Source organism: Periplaneta americana, chromosome 3 (genome assembly GCF_040183065.1).
Source record: "Periplaneta americana isolate PAMFEO1 chromosome 3, P.americana_PAMFEO1_priV1, whole genome shotgun sequence".
NCBI classification, from domain to species: domain Eukaryota; kingdom Metazoa; phylum Arthropoda; class Insecta; order Blattodea; family Blattidae; genus Periplaneta; species Periplaneta americana.
Genome location: NC_091119.1, coordinates 151,119,226 through 151,146,871, shown reverse-complemented (window position 1 = coordinate 151,146,871; position 27,646 = coordinate 151,119,226). Strand labels below are relative to the sequence as shown.

The following is a 27,646-nucleotide window of genomic DNA, read 5'->3' as shown; positions in this document are numbered from 1 at the left end:
GTGTTTATATGTTTATGGATTCCTCTATTCACTGCCAGCTGGGATATATTTGATCTTGATCATTCTGTTGGCTATCCTGTTTTTCTTCATCGCAATTTCCGGCGAACTATACACAAACAGGATTATTGTATTATTGCAAATTGATTTTTTTTGTATATGTAAATCATACACGATCAAGAATTAAATGGCATACTATGATTAACGAATTACATGATATAATCTTATAATATTTGGTAAGTTATGGATGTAGTACCATTATTATTAGTTAGAGTGCATGGTAAATCATTGAATTAAGCGCTTTGCAAATTAGGACACGTGAGAATGACTTCACGCAGAGAAATTATATAGATATCCGGTTGGATAATTGAATAGGAAATATGGTTATTTATTGTAACCTAGAATCGGGTACATAGTATAGTACAGTATTTCTCGATGTTATAAAACTGTATTACGTAATATGTGAATTATTTGGGCACTATTATCCCTACGTGTTAGGTTATGGGACCACTTCATGCCTGGCTGATTAGGGTCCTTATCACCTGTTAAAGATTGTACATTGGTTAGATATAAACTGCGAAGCGTTAATATTTAACATTGTAATAATTATAAAATATCAGAAATAAATGTGATTGTCGTAGTCTTATTTTTCATTAAATGTGACATTAGGCCTAATAGGCTAAATGAATCCTGTGATCATTATTGACAGTTCGGTTCTCACTTTCTGTCATATGAGATTCGGTGCCGGTATCAATTTAATGGTCTAATTACTTATTTCAGATGTTAGAGTACCGGTAATGTAGGTCCTACATGTAGCAACCAGTGTAACTCAGTCGGCTAGCCTGCCGATCCGGAGTTTGCTCTCAGGGCACTTTTCAGTGCCAATAAGTTATTTTGTGTGTACAAGGTTGGAATTTTGAAGTAAGAGGGAAAGGAAGGAATCCGTGTTCTGAAATTTATGCCGGCATCGTTAAGTAACCAAATTAAAAAAAATATATAGGCTATGCATATAATTATAGGGTATCATATATCATAAGTAATTAGCACAAAAAACAATAAACGAGTGTGCACCGATTATGTGACTGTGCTGTCTCCTTTCCCACCCACATCAGTATCAGTAGTAAACTGATGTTGGGTTAAGTCTACCAATTTTGCTCGCCTTCAGTTCTATATGTGATGACCCGTTTTCATTTGACTGTACCTAGTACATACATTAATGTGTACATTTTTAATTAATTTTTTAAAAACTTAAATTTTGTTATGTGATAGGTGCGTAAAGGAAACTTAGCTATGGAGGTGATGCTGCCACTTGACATGCAGAGAAGTTTGCTAGATGTTCACATTCCAGATCTTCTTTACTATCACAGGGATTGCTGCAGATGGATTATATAATTTATCGAAAAGTAAACATTTCAAGGTAAATGAGAAGGCATGTTATTTCTATGTAAATTAAAAAAAAATAGACTACATAGCCTATTTCTTTGAAGACATTGATTAAGAATGCAAAGAAATCTGGAAGACCTCACATATTAACATTTTCACTCCACTATGTGATATAGCCTATCTGTATTTCAAATACCGATGAAATGAAAGTCCATTCTACTTCGGTACATGTTTCGTATATAATATTCGGTACTATTTACTATGGATATTATTTTTGTACTTTTTTAATGGGTAGGAATGAATATGTATGTAAGTGAATATTTTTGGTTAAAGTACAGTTGAAATTTTTATTTTGAGGTTATTGTTTTATTTTTTTGGCAAAATTTTAGTTTTTATTATAACTTTGTTTTGAAGCTATTAAATCTTTAATTTTTTAAGTAGGATTAATAAATATAATTTCATCTATGTAGTAAACAACATTTTGAAACTGGCTATTGTATTGTCCACGTGCAGATTCTTCTTCCAAGTCCAGATAGTACTGACGACTAACTCTGATATCTCCATATAGAAACATTGTGAAAATTCCATCTGATATCAATCAGCAGATCCACGACCTCACAGATAACTCTTTGGATATCACATAATCAGTTAATAATAGGGGTACACTTCCAAACAGGGGCAGCAGCATTTTTCTAAGATTAGAGCCCAGTTTAGGTGTGTGTGTATTAATAGAAAATTAGGGCCTAGAAAATATTGAGAATAGGACGCATGTTTATGTGACATTTTTTTCGATTAATACACACACACCTAAACTAGGCTCTAACCTTAAAGAAATGCAGCTGCCCCTGTACGGAAGTGTGCCTGAAGTAAATCACTAAATTAAGCATTTAATGCATACTAGCACATTATGTTACTGTCTCATGCTAGACAATTGACATTGAAGCTATTCATACTTTTCCCTATTCTCATAGATATTTTCTCGGCTAGTTAATGAACAGAATTACAGGGAGATTTTTTCGATTAATTTCTTCATTCAGTTTACATAGGCTAGTAGGCATATTGACGACTGAAAATTTTTAATTCTCTGCAGATTCTTTGCCATTGCATTAATGACGTGTACTCAGTCAGACAGCTTCCACAACTCGTTTTCTTGGCACGTGAGGGATTATATTTGGAACGGTGCACATCTTTTCTCATGTCTTTTTAAAGAGCTGTTGCTGTATTTTTGTTGATTTCTTTGTTCATGGATTTGGTGATTTTTCTAACTGGTCGAAAAGCTAAATTTTTTTAGGCTTGTGATTAGATGGATTATCTTTTTATAATTTAAGTAGACCTATCGTAATTTATTAAAATATTAATGGGTCTATATATATTTGAAATAAAAAAACTCAGAGTATGACACAAACATAATCTTTTTTTAACTTATATTTAAATTTGAGGGGGAAAAATTGCTTAGGACCCAATCCTTCAGAGACACTTCAGATGACAAGACGAGTAAATGTGGATTAATGTAGTACAAAAGGAAATAGTTCAATTTTATATCTTCCTTCTGTGGGCTATAATGGATCTTGGAATCGTGTCTGGTGTGCGTATTTTTATTACTGTGTGTGCCAAAGAAATGCGTGAAACACATAAGTTACTACACCAAATAGGAAAGAGATGAAATATTTACTTCTGTTAATTTAAAATTAAATTTGTCCCTGTGTTTGAGCTAGATATTACTTCGTATTCATTTTGGAAAAATCCTAAAATTCATATTCACATTATTGATTCATGTGCATTTTGTTTCGCCTAAGGATACAATTATGCTGGAAAGAATTAACAGCAAAAGTTGATTAACCATCAGTGTGATCCAGGAATCACAAGTGGGACTCGTGCTCTGAGGTTGTGTGGGTGTGAGTTCGAATCGCACATGGTTGATTACTGGGTTAAGTTTTTTCCTAAGTTTTCCCCAACTGCAAGGCAAATCCTTGTACTTTTTCTTTATTTTTGTTAGGTGTTTAAACTCTTAAGCAATTGCCTCTAAATGCTCTTTTCTCTTGATAGAGTGGAGATACACATCTGTTGGCCAGTGTGTCACAGAAGGTGTGAAGAGGACATATGAAATTGTGTTATGAAGGGATTGTAGGACTGGGAAGGAAGTGGGTCGTGGCTCTTGTAATTGGTACTATCCCAGCATTTGCTTGGAGAGACTTAGGAAACCACGAAAAACCAAAATAAAGATAGCCAGCCCTTGGGATCGAACCCTGGACCTCCCGAGTACAAGGTGGACATATTAATCACTACACTGCTGTGTTCGATAAAAGAAAGTAATTCATTTAATAAGAAAAATCCTGAACAAAAGATTAGGAACAACTGGATAATAACCACGGCAGACCAATATCGATAGTCGATGCTACTTGCTGCCCACTAGTCACCGGGCCGTACCGAGCCGTATCAAACAAAATATAATAGAAATGGTGGTAGTCAAATTCGCGACTATATTCTTAAATAATTCACTCCATTAGTCAAGTTCAAGGTTTTATGTAGTACAACGGCGGTTTTTTTGAATGCATTAAAAGAAAATGAAGATGTAGTAAGATCATAAACTAGGTTATCACAAGGAAATTAACAGTAAAAAAGGTGTGTTTCACGAAATACCATTAAAATGACGGAAAGTAAATTTCCGGTTAATGTTCGCGAAAGCGTAAAGTACTTAATTATGACGGCGTTGCTGCTTCATTTCAGGCCTAGAGAAAAATACCTAGCCTTTTACGAAAAAAAATTTTAGGGACCATGAAATTATTCACCGCTTTCATTATAGGCTATTATTTTTTTTATCAATATTACGAATCAAAAACTGTCATACTATATAATTTTAACTACTACATGGACGAATAAAATCAAATTTTGTGTTATAATTAAAAAGTTTCATCGAATACATGAAAATGATAACATTTATATTACATAATATGTAAATGAACTTCATGTTAAAATCTCCTGTCACTTCCCTATCCCTAAACTAACCTAACCAAAGCTAAGCTAAGCTAACCTAACCTAACCTAACCAAAGCTAACCTAACCAAAGCTAACCAAAGCTAAGCTGACCTAAGCTAAGCTAACCTAACCTAACCAAAGCTAACCTAAGCTAACCTAACCAAAGCTAACCAAAGCTAAGCTAACCTAAGCTAAGCTAACCTAAGCTAACCAAAGCTAACCTAACCTAACCAAAGCTAACCTAACCTAAGCTAACCTAACCTAACCTTCGTAAATGCAAGGTCTGTAGCCGGAGCAAGAAGGGATCTCAGTCATTTAATCTGCAATGTACACGCGAAAATAAATTCAAGTAAGGATCACGCTCCCACTGCATGAGAAGTCCGTGCATGCGCTACAGAAAAACTGTTTCTGTCCCGAGCCTCTCATCTAAGGCACTTGTCATAATTTACTCGCAATATTTACGCAAATACACATTGTCGCTAACAGTGGTGCTATCTCTCAATAATGTTCAGAACGAAGGAGGTAGACAAAGAGAAAAAAAAAGAAATATGGCACAAAACTGTTTTCTCTCGAGACTCTCATCTAAGACACGTAATAAGTCACGTAATCTACTTGCAATATATTTGCGCAAATACACTTTGTAGCTAACACTGGTGCTATCTCTCAGTAATGTTCAGAACGAAGGAGGCAGAGAAAGAGAGAAAAAAAATTTCTTCCGCCAACTACGCCACACACGAACGTCATGTTCTTATGTTGGCAACATTGTGTATTTACTTGAATTTGGTGGTAAACGTAACAGCACGGTTCAAAGCAACCATGGTAATTCTCCAGTATAGCGAAAAAGTGTATTTGAAGCCAAAAATATGTATGGAATAGAAGTTTTGGTAACAGCTAAAGAGACTTCAACAAACGAAATTTGATAACACAATCTCAAGGGAAAAAATGGAACTCCCTGCATCATAATCCACAGTTAATTCCCGATTTACCACGAAAATCGTCTGTAGCTGCATTTAGATTGGCAACAGGCCATGATTGTTTGGCCAAACTCCTGCATAGAATTGGAATATATCAGTCCCCTAACTGCCCATTGTGCAACTCAAACCAAGAAATGGATTCGGAACACCTCAAAATCTGTGCTTCAGTGGCTGACCATGATAATATCTTCGAAAAATATTGGAGTGCAAGAGGTCAAATGACTTTATTGTCAAACGCCTGGCATTAGAAAACAACAACAACAATAACTCTAAATTATTCAAGCTACTGACGTACCACAGGCGGTGGCGCATTTCCCTGCTGATTCAAAGTTGCGCTCAGGTGTGAGTTCAATTCCTGCTTGAGTTGATTACCTAGTTAGGTTTTTCCGAGGTTTTCCCAAACTGTAAGCGAATTTCATACGAATTCTCGGCCTTGTCTCGCCAAATACCATCTCACCAATTCCATTGATGCTAAATAATCCAGTAGTTGATACAACATTGTTAAATAACCAATAGCTTGTTGAGTCACAATATTGTTGTTAGCACCAAGAGAGAGAAACCAGTCTTACAAGTTGCACTCTGGAACCTCAAATACAATTAAAATAAATTCAACAAAACAATAATTCTAGCCCTCACTTGCAATGGAAACCTAGAAACTGAGACCTCAGAAAATGTTGAACTCTCTTGAAAATACCTAAAAAATAATAAGAAATGGTTAGATTTCCAATGGATACCATCCCACATTGAAATATCTGGAAATGAAATGGCAGACTTCCTCACCAAAAAAGTAACAGAAATTCAGATTCCAATAAAACCTGAAATATGTCTTAGGAGGAAGATGGAAGCACATACAAACTTCAGAGAATGTCAGGAAGGAGCAAAAGGAAAGTAATGAGAAAAGGTTGAAGAGTTTGCAAGTCACGTCAAACTCAGAGGATGCTGAGAAGCTATGGTCAATTTCAGGTTATCCTTAGGATTTGACTGTCTTCCTCATCACTTCTAGCAGCTATCTGTTATCCTCACGAAGAAATGAACCAAGAACATCTGTTACAATATCCACAGCTTAATCACGAGGCACAAGCGAAAAAAGAGTTTGTGGGCTTGTACTCGAAGATTGTGGGAAAAATGACAGTGTCAGCATCTGCCAGTAGGTAAATAAGTAATTTAGAAAGGGAAACAAGTGCCTTTAAGCCTTTCAGTTGGCAGTATGTCGTACTAAAGAGGAAACAAAGTGAAGACTTGATTTGTGTTCATCGAAATGTGGATGTGACTTGCTCTCTGAATCAGGCTCCACAGCAGAAATGAAGGTCTGTGGGGCCTGATTCAGAGAGTGAGTCAGATCCCTCAACCACTTTGCTGTGAAGATGGGAAGAATATATTCTTGAGCTAGCTAAGAGAATATGCATTTTTTTTAGGTTGAGTACTCTCTACTTTACATATTGCATTGCTGTTAACAGTGCGAAAATGTCAGGTTGTTCGACTCAGTCCATATGAATTTATATTTTAATAAAACCGAAAAATTAAATTTGGAGAAGAAGAAAAATTATGACACATAAGTATTGTGAGTTCGGTTTGATACAATAGAAACGGTAATATGTGGTATTAGCCACTGGCGTAGTTCAGGCAGTTGCACATTTGCCTACTGATTAGTAGTTGTGCTCGAGTGTGAGTTTGATTCCTGCTTGGGCTGATTGTCTGATTGGGTTTTTTCGGGGTTTTCTCCAACTGTAAGGCGAATGTCAGGTAATCTATGGCGAATCCTCGGCCTCATCTCGCCAAATACCATATTGCTATCACCAATTTCATCGACACTATATAACCCAATAGTTGTTGCAGTGTCATTAAATAACAAGTAAAAAAATCTGGTATTATGATAGAGCATTATTGACAAATTAAGTTAAATGATCATAATACATACAGAGTGTCTATAAAATTAAGTAACTGTTTTCATGAAAAGGTTATAGTACCTCTTATTTGTATACACAATGAGATCCTCTTTCTGGAGGTGCTGAAGTGATTTTATATGAAAAAGCAATATGTATCTTGTTCTGGCAATAAAGTGTTATTAGTATTAGTTACAATAGCATTTACATGTGAAAACAGTCATCTTTTGGAAGGCTGAGACGTATATGGGAGAATAATATTAAATGGATTTGAGGAATGTGCGATATGATGGTAGTGATTTTGCTCAGGATAGGTACCGATGGTGGACTTATGTCAGAGTGGCAATGAACCTCCAGGTTTTGTAAAAGCCATCTGTATGTAAGTAAGTGTATTAGTAAACTGCCTTTGTAAATTTTATTTTATATTATTGGCTAAGACCACACCATACACGAGCCTAGCTCTTACAGTAGTGGCTAGAAATATTTTTTACTGTATACTTTTGAATTGTTCTCACTTTGCTTACTAGCTAAATAAATAAAATTCATTCATTCATCCATAGTGTTCTGCCCAATGGAAGGTCACTGCAAACCCAGCATTCTCCAGTCTTTCCTCTTTGTCTCCTCATATGATCTATACATCTTAATGTCGTCTATCATCTGATATTTTCTTCTGCCCCGAATAATAGTAATAATAATAATAATAATAATAATAATAATAATAATAATTATTATTATTATTATTATTATTATTATTATTATTATTATTATTATTATTATTATTATTATTATTATAGTATTTTAAAATATGCATGTTTCTCGGTATTAAATTGTTTGTATTATATGCTAGTGAACATTAATTTTTTTATCTTGGTATGCAAACTGAAAAAAAAAAACTCTTTATGTTCGTATGTGCATACATTTACATAAAAGATTTTACAGGATCACCAGAACAGAATTGAAGACCTAAATTGATAAACGTCCGAAGTTCATTGAAGTATATTATTTTTGTGTGGGTGTGGGTGTGGATGTGTTTTTTTAACTCGAGAAATATATAAGGAACTTACAAGAGAGAGAAATCTATGAGCGCCATTTCAGAACATATATATGATATGTTTCAGAGGAAGAACAATTGTTTGTATACATCTGAAGTCTGACTAGTGTAATATGTAGCTAATTGGCGATGTATGCAATGGAGGGGAAAAGAACTGGCCACCCTATCCCATTATCTCCTGGCCTACTTGCCTCGTAAGTGTTGCCTTCTTGGTATCACTTGTGAGGTTCAGACATGTCTTTGGACAGTTGACTGAACAACAACAATATTTGGTTCAGTCATCAGGGAAAGGAAAGGGGGATCCTATTTTTTGGATTCTGCTTTTTCTAATGATGGAACCTACACTTAACTCGAAATATTTGATGTCTTTATACCTATAACGCAGTGCACTATTTTAAATTCATGTAGAATCTGAAAATAAAAACCTTTTTCCAGATAACGTCATATGTTATAAACGAATTTCAATTTCATTAGTACCTAATTCTAGCAATATTACTGTATTTCAGATGGCAACAGAAACTGACAGTGTGTCCACATATAATGGCCATTTGTTACCAGATATTGCTTCTCTTTTTACTTCTGAGATTGAAGTTAGTGTAAGTTTTAATATTTACAGTTATTTGCAGTTTACTCGTTACGTCCCTTTACTTTGCGATTATCATTTGCTGATACCATATTTATCTGGAAATTTAATTTATTGTAATCACATTTATAATTGTAGTACTGTGGACTTTAAATTCTGAATCATGATGCATTGGACAACAAAGTGCGATGTTAATGTGCTTAGCGGTGTTACTATTTCCATATTTTCTTCATTTAACTTCTCTTGTTGTTTCAGCAGTGTGTGAAGATGGAATCTGAGCCTCACTTTACTAATTGCTTGAAAATAGGCACACCACAGTCTTCTGTGAAGCATGAACCACACTCTGATCATGAGGTGGATCATTCGTACAGCACTGGACAAGAACTGCTCTCAGATGCCTTCACTTTTGTTGAAGTCAAGAGTGAACTTGAGGTTTGTGAAGATGAATTATAAGTCTTACCGAAGTTTTATCGAAATACCGAATGTAGCGTTCTCTTCGTACAATATTACTAGATGGGCCTATCTAATTTAAATATACATTAATTAAACGGTAATTACATATGTTACAAAATATACACAATTTGAAATTGCAGTGGTAAAGTTATTATTTTAAAGACGATTTTAGTTTGTTATCCAATTTAATACATGATTAATGGAAATAATAATTCCTACAATGTTATCTGAAAAAAATAGACTTCTGACAAATTAACTCTAAATAGTAATATTTTAATTTAGTTGCAGTATGTTTACTTATGTCCCATGCCGTGGCATCATGAGCTAAGGCATTTTGCCTAGGACTAGCTTTATAGAATGCGTGCTGGTTCGAGTCCTCATGGGGGAAGATATTTTCTCATGAAATTTCGGCCAGCGTATGGGACCGGTGTCCACCCAGCATTGTGATGCACTTGGGGAGCTACAATAGGTAGCAAAATTCGATTGTGAAAGCTAGCTATAACGGCTGGGGGGATCATTGTGCTAACCACATGATACCTCCTTTCTGGTTGGATGATTGTCACATCTTTGCTTCGGTATGTGAACGCGAGGCCAACAACCGGCTGGTCGGTCTGGGCCCTTCAAGGGCTGTGGCACCACGGATTATGTTTACTTATGAGTATATTATATAAAAGAAAAAAAGTAGAAAGAAAATAAGAAATAGAATAAAAAAAGAAAACATTAGTTCAAACTATTGAAAACCTTTTGATATATAATTTTAAACTGCTGACAACTGTAGAACACTAACCTGTTATTAATAATATTATTTTATATAATATGTAAGTCTAAATAAACGGCATTTAAGGTATTGAAATTAAACTTTTCTCGAAAATCACTCTTATTTTGTAATGATTCTTATCCCAAACTGCTCCAATCATACGAATATAATAAAACATTGTATCCTGGTTGCATTGCAGTTAGAAGAGCAATCACTCTCAGTTCTCATATACTTGCAGTTTATGTTCAGAATAGTTTACAGATTTCAGAAAAATATCCATGTTCTGATATGTTTCATATTCATATCATAAGCCATTGGGACCGCCAGCATAGCTTAGTCAGTTGAGACACTTGCCTGCAGATTTGAAGTTGCACTCGGGCGTGAGTTTGATTCCCTCTTGGGCTGATTACCTGGTTGGGTTTTTTCCGAGGTTTTCTCCAACTGTAAGGCGAATGTCAGATAGTCTATGGCGAATCCTCTGTCTAATCTTACCAAACACCATCACTCTATCACCAATTCCATTGACGCTAAATGACCTAGTAGTGGATATAGTGTCGTTAAGTAACCAATTAAAAAAATAAATGGCACTGAGATACAGTAGAACCTCTATTATCCGTGGTAATGAAGGGGATGGACTGAACGGTTGATCGAAAAAATCGGATAATCCGTACAATGAAATATTTCGTTATTTCCTTCATGGTTTTTTAAACTCGCTAGGTAGTGAAGCAGAAGTTCACTAATTTAAGTCTGATTGTCAACGACGGGATTTTAAGGAGCAAGGAAGCCCTTTGTAATGACTGTCTCAGGAAAGATAGGAATAAAGGAGGTCTAATGTTGTAGATTTATATAATTTTTTACACTTTATCCTTGTTTTCCTTCATTAAATCGCGCAGTTGTAACTCCAATCTTGTATTCTGATGCGAGATGAGCCACAGTTTCTCTTTCTCAAATCATTCAATTATTTCCATTTTTTTTTCGATACTTAGCACAACACGTTTTCTGTTATCATCCGTGGAAGACATTTTATATACAAGTTATATTTATAGAACGGCAATTTGAACAGTAGGCAATGCTGTGTAACGATAAAGGCTTGTAATAACACTCTCTAGCAAAAATATGTAGAACCTACTTGCACAAAACAGTAGGCCTACTCCATATAAGTTATTTATTTCTGAAGAAAAAGAAGAGCGAGAAATAGACAATCGGATAATCCGCCAATCGGTTAATAGGGTGACGGATAACCAGGGTTCTACTGTATAAAGATTTCTATTGTGTTGTAATATGGGCTTTCAAACTTGACTTACGGAGAGATGCAAATTATTAGAAATATGTTCTTTACCTAAGTGAAGCAAATCGTTTACATCACAGCAATAAACAAGCTCACTTTTTAGAAAGAAAACCTGATAGCTATGATAATGCTTTTGATAGACAATACTGTAGTGCCCAGTAGATGAATGCCATCCTTGTAGTTTAGAACTTACTAGTCCAGCATGGCTTTTGGTGAAATTTAGGTTTCTTGCAAGATTGTTTAACTCTTATTGTGAAATTAAATGGAGCTTTTCATAGTCTACACATTCAGAATTAGAGTCAAGAGTGAAGGAAATTCCAGTCTTCAGGGGAAGAGTTAGATGTTCCCTTATCTGGGGTCCATTTCTCAGGTGGCTTAAGACTCGGAAGGGAATTACTATGCATAACAGGCATTATGGCTGAAAGCAAGTCCAAAAATGATAGATACCATTCAATCAGTCTCTAAAAAATATTGGGAACATCTGTTACAACACACATGAGGTGCCCACCTTGTTTCCTGATCTCTCATTTTATAACTAAAGTACATTTCATATTGTTTTTCAGTTAAAGAAATTTTATTATTATTTTTTTTTAAACATAGCAGTAAGTTCTCCTCCAAACACACACAACCTTTTAGGTAATGTTAACTTGAAATGTACTTTTTACTGTTTATATGTGTGAAATCACAATTTACTGCAATTCTCTTCTCTTAGCTTTAATTTTTAAACTGCAATAACAAAGGTGATTGCTAACCTCAAAACACACCAAAATGTTCCTAATTTTGCCAAGATAAACACACGTGACCCTAGTTTTTTTTATTTGTGCACTAACAGAAGAATACTGTTATTTATGAAACAATATAAACCAGAAACACGTCATAAAATTGAAAAAGTGCATTAGTTTATAACTCATTGTGGATAACAGATGCTCCTTTGTGGAGTGGTTACTTAAAGAGGTAGTTTGATGGTACATGACAAAAACCTTAGGTGATACAAAATAGAAAGAAATTCATTTTCGCATTCAGCACACACAAAAACATGAAAATGACGTTGTTTGGACTTGGAAGAAATTTCATGTTCTATGATGTTTTTTATCATCATCATCATCATCATTATCATCATCATCATCATCATCATCATGATTATTATTATTATTATTATTATTATTACTATTATTATTATTATTATTATTATTATTATTATTATTATTATTATTATTATTATGCTGCCTACTAAGTTAAATTAGTTTGCATATTTTAAAAATATATTGTCTTATTGTAATATTTATTTTTCAGGAAAATATTAAAGATGTGGCAAGTATGTGGAAACTTTCCCACAAAAGGAGAGTCAGGTATGTATTTAAAAATATATTTCTGTGTTATATTTGGTGGAAAATACATGTTAATATTCACCAAGGGACAAGAAAAACACCGATCTCTTGAAAAATTAAAATAAAAACAAGTTTCAAGCTCAGTTATGTAGTAATTATGAAGCTGATCGGTTTTGCAACAATATGGAATTTATTTTGTATATTTTTATAAAACTAAAAAGGAAGTTATGATCTACAAAAATTAAAGAATTCATAACCCACGTGAAACATACAAACATAATTCGTGCAAACCCTTTTGGCCCTAATTAAAGCCACCATTCTCCTGGGCATACTTTCGATCATGGTACGATGTCTTCTTGTGGAATACTATCCCATTTCTCCTGGAGTGCTGCACGCCGTTGAAAGAGGGTCTCTGGAGCAGGAACCTGACCTCGGATGCGCCTATCCAACATATTTCATATTTCAATGGACTTTACATCAGAACTGCGTGCTAGCCACTGTAGTTGAACAATCCTCATAATGGCAAGATAAAATGATGCACAGCATGCAGCATGGGGGCATGCATTATCATACATAAAAATGAACTCGTCCCCAATAAGTGGAGCATATGGTACAACGTGGAGAGTGAGAATTCCCTCAATGTAGCGGTGAGTGTTGAGATTTTCATTCTTAATGAACATCAGTTCTGTATGAGACATGGAGGAGGTGCTGGCCAACACCATTATGGAACCTCTGCCAAAAGATGTTCTTGGAGAGAATGTGCATTCTGCGTGCCACTCTTCAGGTTGTCTCCACACTCTCTGCCTACCATCTGGACCTCACAGTGAGAACCTGGACTCATCAGAAAACAGTACTTTGTTCCATTACCAATACATTGTCCATTCTGAGTGCTGACAAGCAAAGTGAAGTTGGGTGATTTGATGCTGTGCGATTAATTCTGGGTCTGTAGCAGATTGGCGCGTCCATAGGTTGGATTTTCTTAATCGTCTCCGAATCGTCCTTTCACTCATGCTGACACCCCGCACATGCTGCATTCGATTTCGGACTTCTACCACTATTGTTTTCGGATTTCTCAGAACTTGATTGGTAATAAATCGGTCATCACTGTTCGAAGTTTTGCGTTTTCTGCCTGATCAAGGTAGGCCTATTCTTGCGTAGCTCTGAGTTTATCTGAAGCATTTCACAGCTTCTTGAACTGTGGAGTATGGTGCTTGTATGGTGGTAGCAACATAACAGAGGCTCTGGCCGTCATCAATCAAAGTGACTGCCGTTGCAACACTTTCAGGATTTAAAGGCATCTTTTGAGTGGAATTCAGTGGTAAAATGGCAGGTTTGGACTGTAGAAATTATGTTATTGAATTAACAGAAAGAAAGAGAAGCAATTCACCGATAGAACATCTAAAAATGTTTGTGATTGACTGACGTGCAATAATCGCATACACTGGACAATTTTGAGAAAACTATTGTTGCGAAAGAAAATGGAGGGAAAACAGTAATATTTAGCAGTGCATGTTCACAAAAATTTAAAAAATAAATTCCACATTGATGTATAAACGATCAGTTTTATAATTACTACGTAATTGAGCTTGAAACTTAATTTTGTTTTAATTTTCTAAGTGATGGGTTTGTTTTGTCTGTCAGTGTATTTAATTCACTGCCTTTTGTAAATTTATATCAATTTCTTTGTGTATGTAGTGGGTATGTTTTGTTAATATGAAATACAGTGTTAATCATTAGAATCTCAAGTATTTAAGCCAAATATTATTGTTAAATAGTTATTTTTATTATTAGTGTAATGAATTTGTGTTTTTTGTTTCACTACTGAATGATTACTGAATCACTGATTAATTATGCTGAATATTGAAGGTAACAGTATTTTTGTTTAATAAATATACATATTTTACATTAGAAACATCTCTTCAATACGAAGAAGTAAAGATGCTGAACGTCAGCGTGTTAAAAGATGCACTGAATCTCAAGAGAAAAGAGCCGAACGACTACGCAAAGATGCTGAACGAAAACGTACTAAGAGAGCTGCTGAGGTTGCAAGTGAAAGAGCGAGGCGGCTGCGTAGTAATGTTGATCGCAGAGCAACAGAGACAGAAGCAGAACGAGCAGAAAGACTGAAAAGAGATGCAGAACGGCAGCGTCTCAAAAGAGCCACAGAAACCGAAGATGAACGAGCAAGAAGACTACGCAGGGATAATGAGCGGAAACGCTTTAAGAGAGCCACTGAGTCAGAAGCTGAGCGAACAGAACGATTACGTAAGGACACTGAAAGGAAGCGCTTCAAGAGAGCTGCTGAAATGCAGACTGATAGGACCAAAAGACTACATATTAGAACTGAACAGCAAAATGGTGAGTTCACTATATCTATAAAAAATGCCAAGCATGTCAGTAGAGAGATTTAAGTAAAATGTATACAGTCAATAGTTTAATGTTCAGTAGGGGGAAAGGAATTGGTCACCCTACTCCATTACCTCTTGGCTTAGTTGCCTCATGAGTGATGCCTTATGAACAGAGACCGGAATGCCTTTTTAAATGTGTTCAATCTATCTTCATTTTGAAAGTAAATCTGTACGAATTATACCTTTGTGATTGAAACGTCACAGTTTTATGTTGCCCTTTTCTGCCTTTTTTAATATAAATGCCTAATTTACAAATAAATGCTTTTTTTTTTCTTTATTTAATTATTTATTAATTTATTATTAAAAATTGCCTACAGGTATATTTTAATTGATTGCAAAAATGTATAACAATAAGTGTTTTAATTATCGCTTGTGTTTATGTGACAAGGCAACAATGAGCCTGACGTTATTTTTAACGGTTATTTTTCTTTCAGTTTTCTTTGCGACATTGTTGTAGCTAGCTAAATATTTCATATCGCAACATATCAGTACAACCAAACACAAAAATGCACTTTCCAAGGCTACTGGGAAGAAGATTTCTTTGCTTCCAACAGTAATTGCATTCGACTTATGTAAAGCTTTTCTTGCTGCCAAAATCCCTTTGTGGAAAGTGCAAGGTTGTGGGTGTAGTGCAAGGTTTTTGTAATTGCCTTTTATTGCCTATTTTAGCTATTTATGATGCCTTTTTACGTGCCTAAACTTCCGGTCTCTGCTTATGAGTGTTACTTATGAGGTTCAAACCTGTCTTCGGACAATTGACTAAACAACAACTAATACAGTAAAAGTAACTCCTGTAATATCCTATGTGTTGTAGTTTAAAGTGAAATTAAGTACCCAAACCTTCTTAAGAAAAATGAAGTCGATGACTATGATAATGATGAAGGACAATTTAAATTACCTTTTATGTTTGCTATCATATTTTGAATGTTGTTTTTATTTGTTGGTTAGTGATTTTATTTATACACACACAACTGTTTGCGCAGCACTTCATGTATGTTACATGTACATTCCTCACATTGTTCCCCAAGTTCAAGGAGATGTGATAACTCAGTTTGTATAACTTGTGTTTATCTTTTAGGTGTACATTGGGGTCAAGATGGTCAAGCAGAGCACTCCTTGTTTGGACCACTTCTACAAGTATCTGTGGCATTTCCAAAATTTCTAGAAGAAATTGAAATCTTTCCTCGAGTTGGCTCCGAGCCTCGGGAGACACAAAGCAGCGTGTCAAGTGATAAAATGCACGTCCCTCCTTGTGAGAGAACGTCTGATTCTTCAGTCAGTGAGAGTTTGCATATGAACTGGGACAGCAGATTTGACTTACAGTGTGGGAACACTAATTCTTTTGAAAATACTACAAGCATATCAAGATCTCAATCAGACTACAGTGACAAAAAGTGTTTTTACATGCCATGGCATCCTCCTTTTAAACAGAAATCTTACCCAAATAATACATCTCCAGTGCATTTCAAAGATTCTTGGGAAGGAAATTCTTTCCTCTTAAAGAGACTTCTCACACAGCAGACAACAATAACTCCAATAGAATCGATAAAGTGAGCAACTTTTGTGATACCCGTTCATCTACCTGTGTTCTCCTCAGCAAACCATGAATAACTGACCTGCTTGAAGAATCTGCGCCAGTATTTTTGCATGTATGTTCTGATGACAGTCGTCTTGTATGACGTCGTCAGACAATCAGGTCAGTAACCTCTATTTACTGCATTGCATTTCCAAATAGAGGTATTGTGTACAAGGTATTGAAGTAAATTTATATAGTAGCTTCCATTTTGCATTTAAATGTCCAATTAAATGCGGAAACTGGAACCTATTCAGGATTTAAAATCTTGCTGGATATAGGTACACGGTAATTTTTATTATACTTTTAGTGTTTCCTGGAGGACGAAGTTGATGTTGCGCTGTATAACAGTGTTACTGGTCAGTCCACTTGTGAAAATCGTTGTTATGTAGTAGAGATATTTATTATAGGTCAGTTCCATATTTATTACTTTGTGGTTACTGACATTGGATATCAGGGAATGTCTCTGCATTGGATATTCCTTCTATTACGTATAAATGTCATCCTCTGAGTATTTGTATAAATTTGTACCATGGAAAATGATCATGGCTACACTATTCTCATTTAATGATTCAAATATACAAATCTATTTAAATGTTAGTAAAAATCATATTTTATGAAAATTAAAATACTCTCTTGTTGGGAGTTGAATTCAACTGTTTGTTGTAACTGTGTGAAATTTTAATTTCTGGTACAGTGATCACTTTCCGAAAATGGTAGTATGTTGAACTGATGCATGCATGGTGCATTATAATGTATTTTTGAGGTCGAAGTGGAACTGAATATAATTAAAGGTATCTTCTGTCCAGTAACAGAACCAAACACTATTTTAATGTTTGCGATTAATAATTTATTGTATTCATATAGTACAAATTACTTCGTAAAGTGAGAAAAACTGTTCATTCGTTTTTCTAACATGAATGACATGAGCTCGTATGTTAATTCTGCCTACATTGAATATGTGTTTTTATGATGTAATTCACTTTTATGTACTTTGTAGGCCTAAGTAGGTTACTCTTAAACAACTTTCCCCTTAACCTTATTTTTGTACTAGGCCTACTACATGCTAAACGAAGCGAATTGAATATTTGATTCTCAAAGCATAATCTTTATTACATGAAATACGACACTTTACATATACAATATCTGTTCGAGGTGAATTTCCATTTAGTCTAGTTGGTAATAAAGTTCAAAACAGAGGAAGAGAGACTAAGTGCATAGTGAAACCTCTGATTTTCATCTTGGATGGCTAAGATTTTGTGTAACAGATTGCTTTTAAATGACTTTCTTCAGTTCAACCAACCAGTTCTCTGGTTCAAATGCAAGAACCCTTTAACCCCTACATAGCTTGTTCTGAGAAAATCAAAATTAAAGAAAATTGCAAGCGTAAAGGCACAGAAACAAAATTTAGGCCACCTGAATTTTCCAATTTTCAGTTATAACATACTGCACATGCGCAGTATGTTATAACTGGAACTTGGAAAATTTAGGTTTCTCGCACTGAACCACAGAATTATAAATACAAGAACTGGAAATGGAACTTTGAAAATTCAGGTAGCCCAATTTTGTTTCTGGGTCTGTACAATGCTAGTAATGCAATATGTTGTCTTGTAAGTCTGATGTGGATACTTAGGCCTAAACAACAGTCACAGTAAGAGGGATGATAAATAAAATATTTAAGTGTATAAATTACTAATAACTTTTTTTTTTCCGAGGATTTCTACAATTTTCTCGCACTGAGCCATAGAATTATAAATACATGCAAGAACTCGTATTTTTGTGTTGAACCATTAGAATTAGTTCAATAGAAGTGAAGTACAGATATTACTCTAAACACGAAACTTATAAGGTATTTACAGAGAGAAATAATATTTTATTCATCTGCCTATAATGTGGTAGGATATACCATATAGTCAGTCTAGGTAGCGTAGTCAGTATAGCGCTGGCCTTCTGTGTTCGAGGTTGCGGGTTCGATCCCAGCCTAGGTCGATGGCATTTAAGTGAATTTAAATGTGACAGGTTCATGTCAGTAGATTTACTGGCATGTAAAAGAATTCCTGCAGGACAAAATTCCAGCACACTGGCAATGCTGATATAGCCTCTGCAGTTGCGAGTGTCGTTAAATAAACCATAATTTTTATATCATGTAGCCAAAATCAGGGAGTTCTTCGATATTCCAGGCTAAAATGTTAAACATTTATCAACTGCTTCTTGGAAATAAAGGCTCTGAGGCAGGAATACCCCTACAGTAATTTGTGAAATATTTTTAATATCATGGATTCTTCTTCGTCGTCGTCTTCTTCTTCTTCACAATAAAATTGGTAATGGTAGTAAACATGTTTGAAATTGTTATTAAGACTACCAAATGTGAAGATATTTTTAAGAACCAGTAGCTTAGATGAGCCGTGGAGTGAAGGTATTGCGAATGGAAAGTTTGAGTGTCTAGCATGATGAGGGAGTTGGTAGTTTCTACTGCATTATAAGTGAACATAGACTCATTGATTGTCACTTTCAAATACCCCATCTTCGGTCGCCTTGGCAGCTCCTTTCTTTCTTTAGTCTGACAGATTTCACTGAAACTGTCAACATTGTTTTTTCTGAAAGCAAATTCAAAACAGCTGCTTATTTGGTAAAAATGAACTCTCAGGGATTTCGTCATGAATTGAATATGCTGTAATATAATCGAACAGATTTTGCAAATGCGTCAGGTGCATTAAACTTGCTAAACTGTCTGTAAGAAAACAATTTGATGAATGTTTTATGACAGACTACCAAATTCTTGCACATCATGGTGACTATTCCTTTGACTACTGGAGGAGCAGAATGGTGAGTCTCTACTTTTAAAAGAATGCAAACATTTACGCAGAATACAATAAACAAGGTCGATGTGCACTTGCATTGTGTTCATTTGTAAAGCAGAAGAACTTCATTGAATTGATCATAGACGACTTTGCCTCGTATGAATTGTTTATATTAACAAAGAATGTGTTGTTTCATTACCATCATATGCTTTATGAAAGAAAAGAGGATAAAAGCACTGTGCTGTTATGGAGGAAAAAAATTGATGAAATTGGTGCAGCATTGGAGTATAGTCCTTGCAAGTCTGTGAGCCTTTTAGCATTCGAAACAGGAATTTGTGAAACACCTGCAGAAATGGCAAGAAAATTGAAGTGTCAGCTGGAACAAAGTTATAAGTTACATTTGGTAAAATTTACAGGAGCTGAAAAAATGTGTACATGTACAACGTTGTTCCAGGGTAGCAAACCTTTGAGTGGACATTGATGGACAGTTGCAAGCCAAGGAGTATAGCAAGGTAACATGACATACACACAGAAACATGCCGAATGAAGATTTTGTAACTTACAACATTGTTCCAGCCGACTCTTCAATTATTGAGACTAAAACCGAACAGAATTCCAGTATTTCATGAATTACTGTCCCGAGATTACAATCTTATGCTTAACTTTTGTAATTGGGTGTTAGAAAAAGTAAATAATTAAGAAATTGATCTCAAATCGATTTTCTGATGCATGTGAATGACAATTTCTTAATGTGTGAAATATGTGTAAGAGAAAGTAGACATCACAGACAGCATTTTTTGTGAGCAGGGTGAGTACCGAATGTTGTGTTATGTATCCTTAAGTTTTAATCCAGTTGACTCCTGAGAGCACACATCCTCGTTTAGCAGTAGAAACCTAGCTTCCTGTGTGGTATGTGGTCAGCCAATTTCCCGATCTAGGTGGCTGATACACACTTTATTATGTTATAGTAAATGATTACAAGTTTTCTTAAAAGAAAGCAGGAAATCTATTTTCTTTAGTGCAGATGGTACGAACAAAATATAGGGAAAGGGGAAAGAAAGTGTGAATTATGAATAGGAAATGAAATGATAGCAACAGTGGAAATTGTGCATAAAATAAACGAATTTTGTTTCTTTTTATTAATTTCTTCTCCAAATGTTGTTTGGTCTTTCCCCGCCATGCTCTAATTTTTTCTACTAATGATCACAACTATTTTAAAATTATTAATTAAGTCATTCATTCATAGTTTTCTGCCCAAGGGCAGATCTTTCACAGCAAACCCAGCATTATCCAATCATCCATATTTTCTGCCTTCCTCTTAGTCTCCGTATAGGATCCATATATCTTAATGTCGTCTATCATCTGATATCTTATTCTGCCCCAAACTCTTCTCTCGTTCAGCATTCTTTCCAGTGCATCCTTCAGTAGGCAGTTTCTTCTCAGCTAGTGATCCAACCAATTTCTTTTTTCTCTTCCTGATCAGTTTCAGCATCATTAAAATTAGCGAGTCTTTAATGAAAAGATTCTTTTATTATTTCAATTTAGGAAACTACAAGGGTCATGAAAATTACGTCCTCAGTCAATGTGTGTGTTATTACAAACCATGTGGACATCAGTTTCATGTTTAACCAGCGTAATAATTTATTTCATTCTGAACGAAATTGATATGTCCCTTGTTCTTGTGCTTGACCAGTGTTAATACACTGTAGTCGTATGTCATACAAATTGCTACTTGCAAATGTCTGGTTTATATTTTCCATTCAGGTGGAGGATGTCAAATCAGCTGTTTGTTATAGTTCTTCTATTTGATGATTGACTTGCATTATTTAATTCATTCAAATAATTAGTTGAGTGTACTTGAACATATGACGACTTTGAGTATTATTGTACTACTTTATTGCTCATTTTTTTTAATAGAAAAGGTGGAAGAATGGAAGTTTATGATTATTTTAGTAATTTTGTGCTGAATTTATGCAGTTCCAAACAAGCGAATTTTTTTTATTTAGCTTAAAATTTCTTGCAAATACAAGTACTATAAATTTTATATTTTGTAACACCATTATTTATTAATATAATGTCAATTTCTTTTTTTAATATAGGCTATCAGAAACAATTCTTAGACATCTCGAATTGTAAAAGTTAGCATTATTTTGCAAGCTTGCAAGATGTTCAGTTATGCAATGTGACTCCAATAGTTCACTTTGCAGAAATTTCTGACTTTCATCTTCTTCAGCTGAATTTATCGTTTCTCTTGTTGAATATATGCTTGAATAATGTTCTTTTTTGACGTAAATACGTCTATATGGAAGGATCACAAGACGAATCTGGGTGATGGAACCATATAACAGAATCGGGGAACAAAAAGTGTAAATTTTATATGTAACATGCCAAGTACCTCGTGGTTGTTCCATGTTCATTTTCTGTCTAATTATTGGATAGGATGTATATGGACTGTTACGGTTTAAATTTTCATAGTTAAACATCAGAAACTGTATTTGAGAATTTTTTGGCGTAAATATGTCTGTATTGAAGGGTTAAAATAATTTTAACAGGAAACTTATTTACGTCAAACTTTTTGAAACCAAGGTTCCGCTGTCAGTTTTTTGTATAATTATGTTTTTCAAAGTATTCTTATTATTATACTTACTATGTTATTAATCTATCACTATGCATCTGAAGTTTGATTAGCGTACATGTAACTAATCAGTGATGTATGCATTGCAGGGGGAAAGGAACTGGCCACCCTACTCCATTATCTCCTGGCCTAGTTGCCTCATAAGTTGTGCTTTGTTGGTAACACTTATGAGGTTCAGACCTGTCTTCGGACAGTTGACTAAACAACAACAACAATCTATCGCTCTGCATCATTTTGTTGAATGTGTTGTGTTTAGTGTAATATTGTGTTACAAAGTTCAAAATTAATATTTTCTTAATACACCCAGGGACAAAAAAAACCGGACACTTTAATATTTGCTGGTATTTTGCAAAACATTATCTTCTCATACAATATTATGGTAGCTATCTGTTGTTATGGAGACGTGTATACATTGTTGATTGTTTTTTGTTTTATAAACAAGCCATTACAACCAAATATTCCAATTTTGCTTTCGGAGTCTCAGCTATAACAATTTTGTCTCAACCATTTTGTGCTTCATTATCGTTATCATTAGTTATTTCTTTATTTTTACATTTTCTGAGTTTAAGTGGGGTTGTAACATTTGTCTTAAAACAAGATGCGACCTGAAGATGTGGCTCGAGCTGTAGCTCTTTACGATGATGGACGCAGTGTACGTTACATTGCAAATGTTATTAATATGGTTAGAAGCACAACCCATGATGCCATAAAACGGTATAGAGAGACTCTAGAATATACCAGAAGACCAGGTTCGGGTCGTCCAAGAGCTACAAACCCAAATGAAGACAGGTATATGGTGTTGAGAGTTCTTAGGGAGCGCAACCTGCCAGCTACTAGTGTAGCCCAGCAATTTGTTAACATGCATGGACGCCCAATTTTGGCCAAAACAGTTAGAAGGAGGTTGAAAGCAAGTGGACTGATATCAAGTAGACCTGCAACTGGTCCCAGACTTCTCAGGATGCATCGAGTTGAACGACTGCGTTTTGAAAATGATCACAGGGATTGGAGAAATGGACAGTGGAGCTGTGTTCTGTTCACCGATGAGTCCCATTTCAATCTGTGCTCACCTGATGGACGTGAAAGATTTTGGAGAAGGAGGGGAGAACGATTTCCACAGTGTTGCATTTCCGAAAATGTGCCGCATGGAGGTGGTGGAGTGCTGGTTTGGGCAGGAGTGTGTACGGATGCTCGTACAGAGTTGGTTTTTGTTGAAAATGGAAGACTAACAGCTGATAGATATATAAATGAATGTTTGGCTGATCATGTTGTGCCATTTGGCCAAGTTTGTAGGCGATAATTTTGTTTTAATGCATGATAATGCACGGCCGCATATTGCCCATGGGGTCGGAGATTATCTCCAAGAAGTGGGAATCCATGTTCTTCCATGGCCAGCAAGGAGTCCAGACATGAACCCAATTGAACACGTGTGAGACATGCTGGGACGGCGTGTTAAGAATAGACGACCGAGACCAGAATCGTTACAAGTGTTGAGGCGAGCACTTGGCGAAGAATGGGAACTTATTCCTCAAGAAGACATTGCTAACCAATTGAGAGCATGCCAAGACGTATGGATGCAGTTATTCAAGCCAGAGGGGGTAATACCCGTTACTAAAAAGAGTTTAAGGCACCATAAAATGAAAAAAAGTTAGACCAAATGATGCCATAGTTACACGCCCTTTGTAATTTTTTGTAAATTTTCTCATCAGAGGTTTTTTTTTTTTTCAAATGTTGTCGTATAAGGTGCTAAATGAAACATTACTTTGTTTAACTGGGTTTTGTTTCATTTTGAAATAATTGGCAACAAAATACAAGCAAATATAGAAGTGTCCGGTTTTTTTTGTCCCTGAGTGTATGTGTTCTTCACAAATAACCGTTTTAAAGATAATGGTGAAATTAATTTTATTAACAATTTAAGTTTCAGATTTCAGCCTTTCAGAACAATTGTTAACTTCAAATTCCAGTGAGAAGGACTGTAATGAAGGGGTTCCAGCCATTGGTGATTGATGAAATATAGTTTTTAATGTTTCCACCTGTTTGCAGAACAGTACTTAAACCTCGTGATGGTTCTTCTGAGCAGTATAACATATTGCAGAATGTTTCAGATTTTAGAATTTTTATATTAATTGAACAGTTTTTGTTGATAGTTAATTAAACTATTGTTAAGTTTTCACACTTTCTCTTATTTTATCCCGAGTTGTTATTGTGTCTTATGTGGTATATTCATAAGAAGTCTTGTGTTTGTGTTTTAAGCCTCGTCTGCACTCTTATTTATGTTGGAACTCTTGAATTTGCGAAATAATCTGGCATCTTGCTGTACTTCTTTAAAGATTAACGAAACACATAGTGGTAAAAGAAACCGATGTTTGAAATTGTTGGGTATACAGTAATATTTTATGATATGAAGGGGTGAGAACGATATAGTCCTAAGCCACACAGACAAGAGTTCGCAGGAGAGCATATTGAAAGTTCAGAGTTCAATGCTATTAGGTGTAATGTCGTAATTTCTTCAGCATATACGTACATCATCATTGAGTAAATTTTATAATATTTTTTTAATATGTGTAAGACCTGAATTCGCACAAAAACTATTTTTGTTATAGTGTGACTTTGGAATATATCATTCTCATTCCTTCATATGATAGATTTTACTGTCTAGTGTTAGACAAGATTTAACATGTAAATCGTAAAATGTGTAAGTTAATGCATTTTCTTAGAATAAAATTACACTTCTACTCTTGTTATTTTATATGATAGTAATTACAGTTGATAATACAAAAGTTCCTAGCAAAATATGCTCTAAATTTCGTGCTGGTTTTTAACAAAACATGTATTCTTTAGATCATTTCCCACTATTACACTTATACATTTTTACCGACTTATACTTACTAACCTGTTTTAAATTTTAGCATTATTACGTAATAGGAAGCATATATACAGTATATATATTTATACAAAAAATGTGTAATTTCTCTGCATTATCTTGAACTTATGCTGTGATTACAAATTATTAAGTTTAGTTTTTTAGTGTTATTTTATTTCCTCCAAGCCTGATAACTTGAGAGTGAAATTAATTACAATGTAGCATTGAAATTTCAGTGCTTGTTGTCGCCCATCACAATGCATGTGCCCAATTTTTGAACTTCACACCTACTGCGAGTTATACAATGGGTAAGGAATCAAGGACTTGCCACAATTGCTGCGCCAATAACATTACATATTTTTATCCTACGGCATAAACACTTGTGAGAAATGATCTAAAGGATCTCCGATATCTTTTTAGAAGCTAAGTTTGGATATATTAGTTCTCAATCTACTCTCACCTTTTACAAATACTTGGAGCCTAATTTATTAACATTTTCAAATATGGAGCTCAGTCATTTATGCTAGAGCCTTTCAAACATTGACATTTTCTTCTGAATATTATGCCTACTAGATTGATCTCATTTACAATATGTACGATCTCATCTTAATGTATTACATGTCAAGTTTGTTGAAAATAATTTGTTAGTACGAGTTTATATTTTGGTGTCCTGTACTACATGTTGGTTGCTGGTTTTTAGCTTGATCCTTATATTATTTTGTAATGTCACTTTCATCTTGAATGGTTAAAACTTTGCGTACAGTAGATGCAAAGTTACGGATGTCGTTTATGTAATTATTTGGTTGCAAGTCCTTTGAAAAATTTTAATAACTTGTACAAGGTTAAAGGGAACATTGTGATGTAAAAAGTAGATGCCCTTATTTATTGTACATTATTATGTAAATAATAAACAATTATAATAATTATTCTTGTTACTTTATCAGAATTGCCGCATAAGAGAAATTCAGTCAGAAAAGTCATAATGAAAATTATGTTAGTTTTATCTATGTTCTTATTCCTAAGTTAAAGACAAGTAATTTATATGAACTTTTCGGAGTTCGCAAGGTTCTATGTTTCATCTTAATTTTTAAAGTATTACTCAGAATATAACTTTATTTTCTCCCCTAGCAATTTACTTTCATATAAATTAGGTATGTAAGCCTACCTACAAGCATGGGCATAGTTTCAGGAAACATTTGGATGAATACACAGAATATTACGCTTGCTCTCATAAAATTCAACATTATTACATACCAATTTCTAATCAATCCAATGTACTGGCTATTTCAGTTTTACATAACTCTGAAATTTATGTACAGTCTTAGAAAAAAGTTTTGTTACACAGATACTTTATAAGTCCCAGAAAGGAGGTAGTGCACATGATCAGAGGACGAGCGACTTGGTTCACAAGAGGAAGACTAGTTGAGGTAATAAAATTAGTTTTGTTTGATTGTATATCTGATCATGTGTACCGTCTCCTTTCTGGGACTTATAAAGTATCTGTGTGACAAAACTTTTTTCTAAGACTGTACATATTATTCTAATTACCTATAATAACATCATAACAGTGGAATAAAAAGCCAAATTCAGCATACATTGTTTGAGTATAATTTTTTTATGTAATACTAGAATTGATTTCTCTCATTCCATGTTATATTTAACACTTAAATTCTCGTCCACCTCGTCTACAGAAATAAAAAAGGACAAATTTATTATACTAGTGATTCGTTTTAAATTCTGACTTACCTATTTTCCACACTAAACTGTATTCTATATGAATCATATTTTCTAAACAGTTAAAATGAGACACCTGTTCTAAAATTGTATCATTTTTTATTGTTTTATATTTCTACTTTTGAAAGCCATCACTTTCATTTTTATTCTTGATATCTTACAATTACCCAGGTATATGTGTGTGCTATTTTTGCAATATTATTATAATATAAAATATTTGCCTACTTGCTAACGAATTGTACCCTATATTTAAAATATTTTTCGTTAAAAAAGTAGATTTGATTGGTCAGGTAGCGAAATTTTATTTCGTTATACTGATTTTTTCGTAAAAACGAAATTGTTAAATTGAAATATTTAACATTAAAATATATGGGAAAAAGGCAGGGGACAAAAAATGATTTCGTAATACTGAATATTTCGTTAAACTGGCGTTCATTTTAACGACATTTTACTGGATAACATAAATTGTATATTTGTCTTTCTCTCCAGTGTCTTACTGCAAAGGGAAAATTTTTAAAGTTTCCTTCATGAATACTGATATATTACATGTGACACTATTTTGTAATGGAAGTGCACTTTAAATTTAATTTTTGTATGACTAGGTGCAGGACCAAGCAAAATTTATTGTGCCGAAAATTATTGGATATCATATAATGAAATTTCTCCAGCACACTCTTCTTTAGTGATAAGTAATAATTTATCAGTATTGTTTGTCCTGCTGCCTCCAATTTAGATCGTTTTGGGTTCACCTGGTGTATTTTTCTTTAATACTGTATCTTGTCAAATGCAGAAACACAGACCCTTTGTTAGAATAAAAAAATAGGAATAATTATGTAACTAATTCCTTTTTATGATACAATCTTTTTTTTTATTAGAAATGTTCTATACTGTTCAATTTGTCACTAAATCTTACGTAAAGTAAACAATAATTGCAGCCGATAAATCATAATTTAGTATTAGTTA

The 27,646-nt window shown here is 34.4% G+C and overlaps 1 protein-coding gene across 7 annotated transcripts; it reads left to right on the top strand.

Moving 5' to 3' along the window:
• The first annotated feature begins 105 nt into the window (after positions 1-105).
• LOC138696643 (histone-lysine N-methyltransferase, H3 lysine-79 specific-like) lies at positions 106-25,874 on the top strand. Of its 7 annotated transcripts, none has more exons than XR_011331434.1 (8): positions 106-233; positions 1,267-1,414; positions 8,770-8,859; positions 9,102-9,278; positions 12,638-12,693; positions 14,582-15,030; positions 16,159-16,776; positions 24,005-25,874. XR_011331434.1 is itself a non-coding variant. In XM_069821857.1 (7 exons), the coding sequence occupies exons 2-7, from the start codon at positions 1,331-1,333 to the stop codon at positions 16,632-16,634; spliced, it is 1,329 nt and encodes a 442-aa protein (XP_069677958.1). In that variant the 5' UTR covers positions 106-233; positions 1,267-1,330; the 3' UTR covers positions 16,635-21,548. The 7 variants fall into 7 exon arrangements, 5 of the variants coding, with proteins under 5 accessions (XP_069677958.1, XP_069677956.1, XP_069677960.1 ...); XR_011331433.1 differs by lacking the exon at positions 24,005-25,874 and adding an exon at positions 18,144-21,548 and having other exon boundaries at positions 16,159-18,064; XM_069821857.1 differs by lacking the exon at positions 24,005-25,874 and having other exon boundaries at positions 9,105-9,278; positions 16,159-21,548.
• Positions 25,875-27,646: the final 1,772 nt, after the last annotated feature.

Bases quoted from the DNA above. Each gene is read 5' to 3' on its own strand.
- LOC138696643 (XM_069821855.1), top strand. From the start codon at position 1,331: ATGTTCACATTCCAGATCTTCTTTACTATCACAGGGATTGCTGCAGAT. The intron at 9,279-12,637 runs GTTTGTGAAGAT...TTTATTTTTCAG, and splicing joins AAGTCAAGAGTGAACTTGAG to GAAAATATTAAAGATGTGGC. The intron at 12,694-14,581 runs GTATGTATTTAA...ATTTTACATTAG, and splicing joins TCCCACAAAAGGAGAGTCAG to AAACATCTCTTCAATACGAA.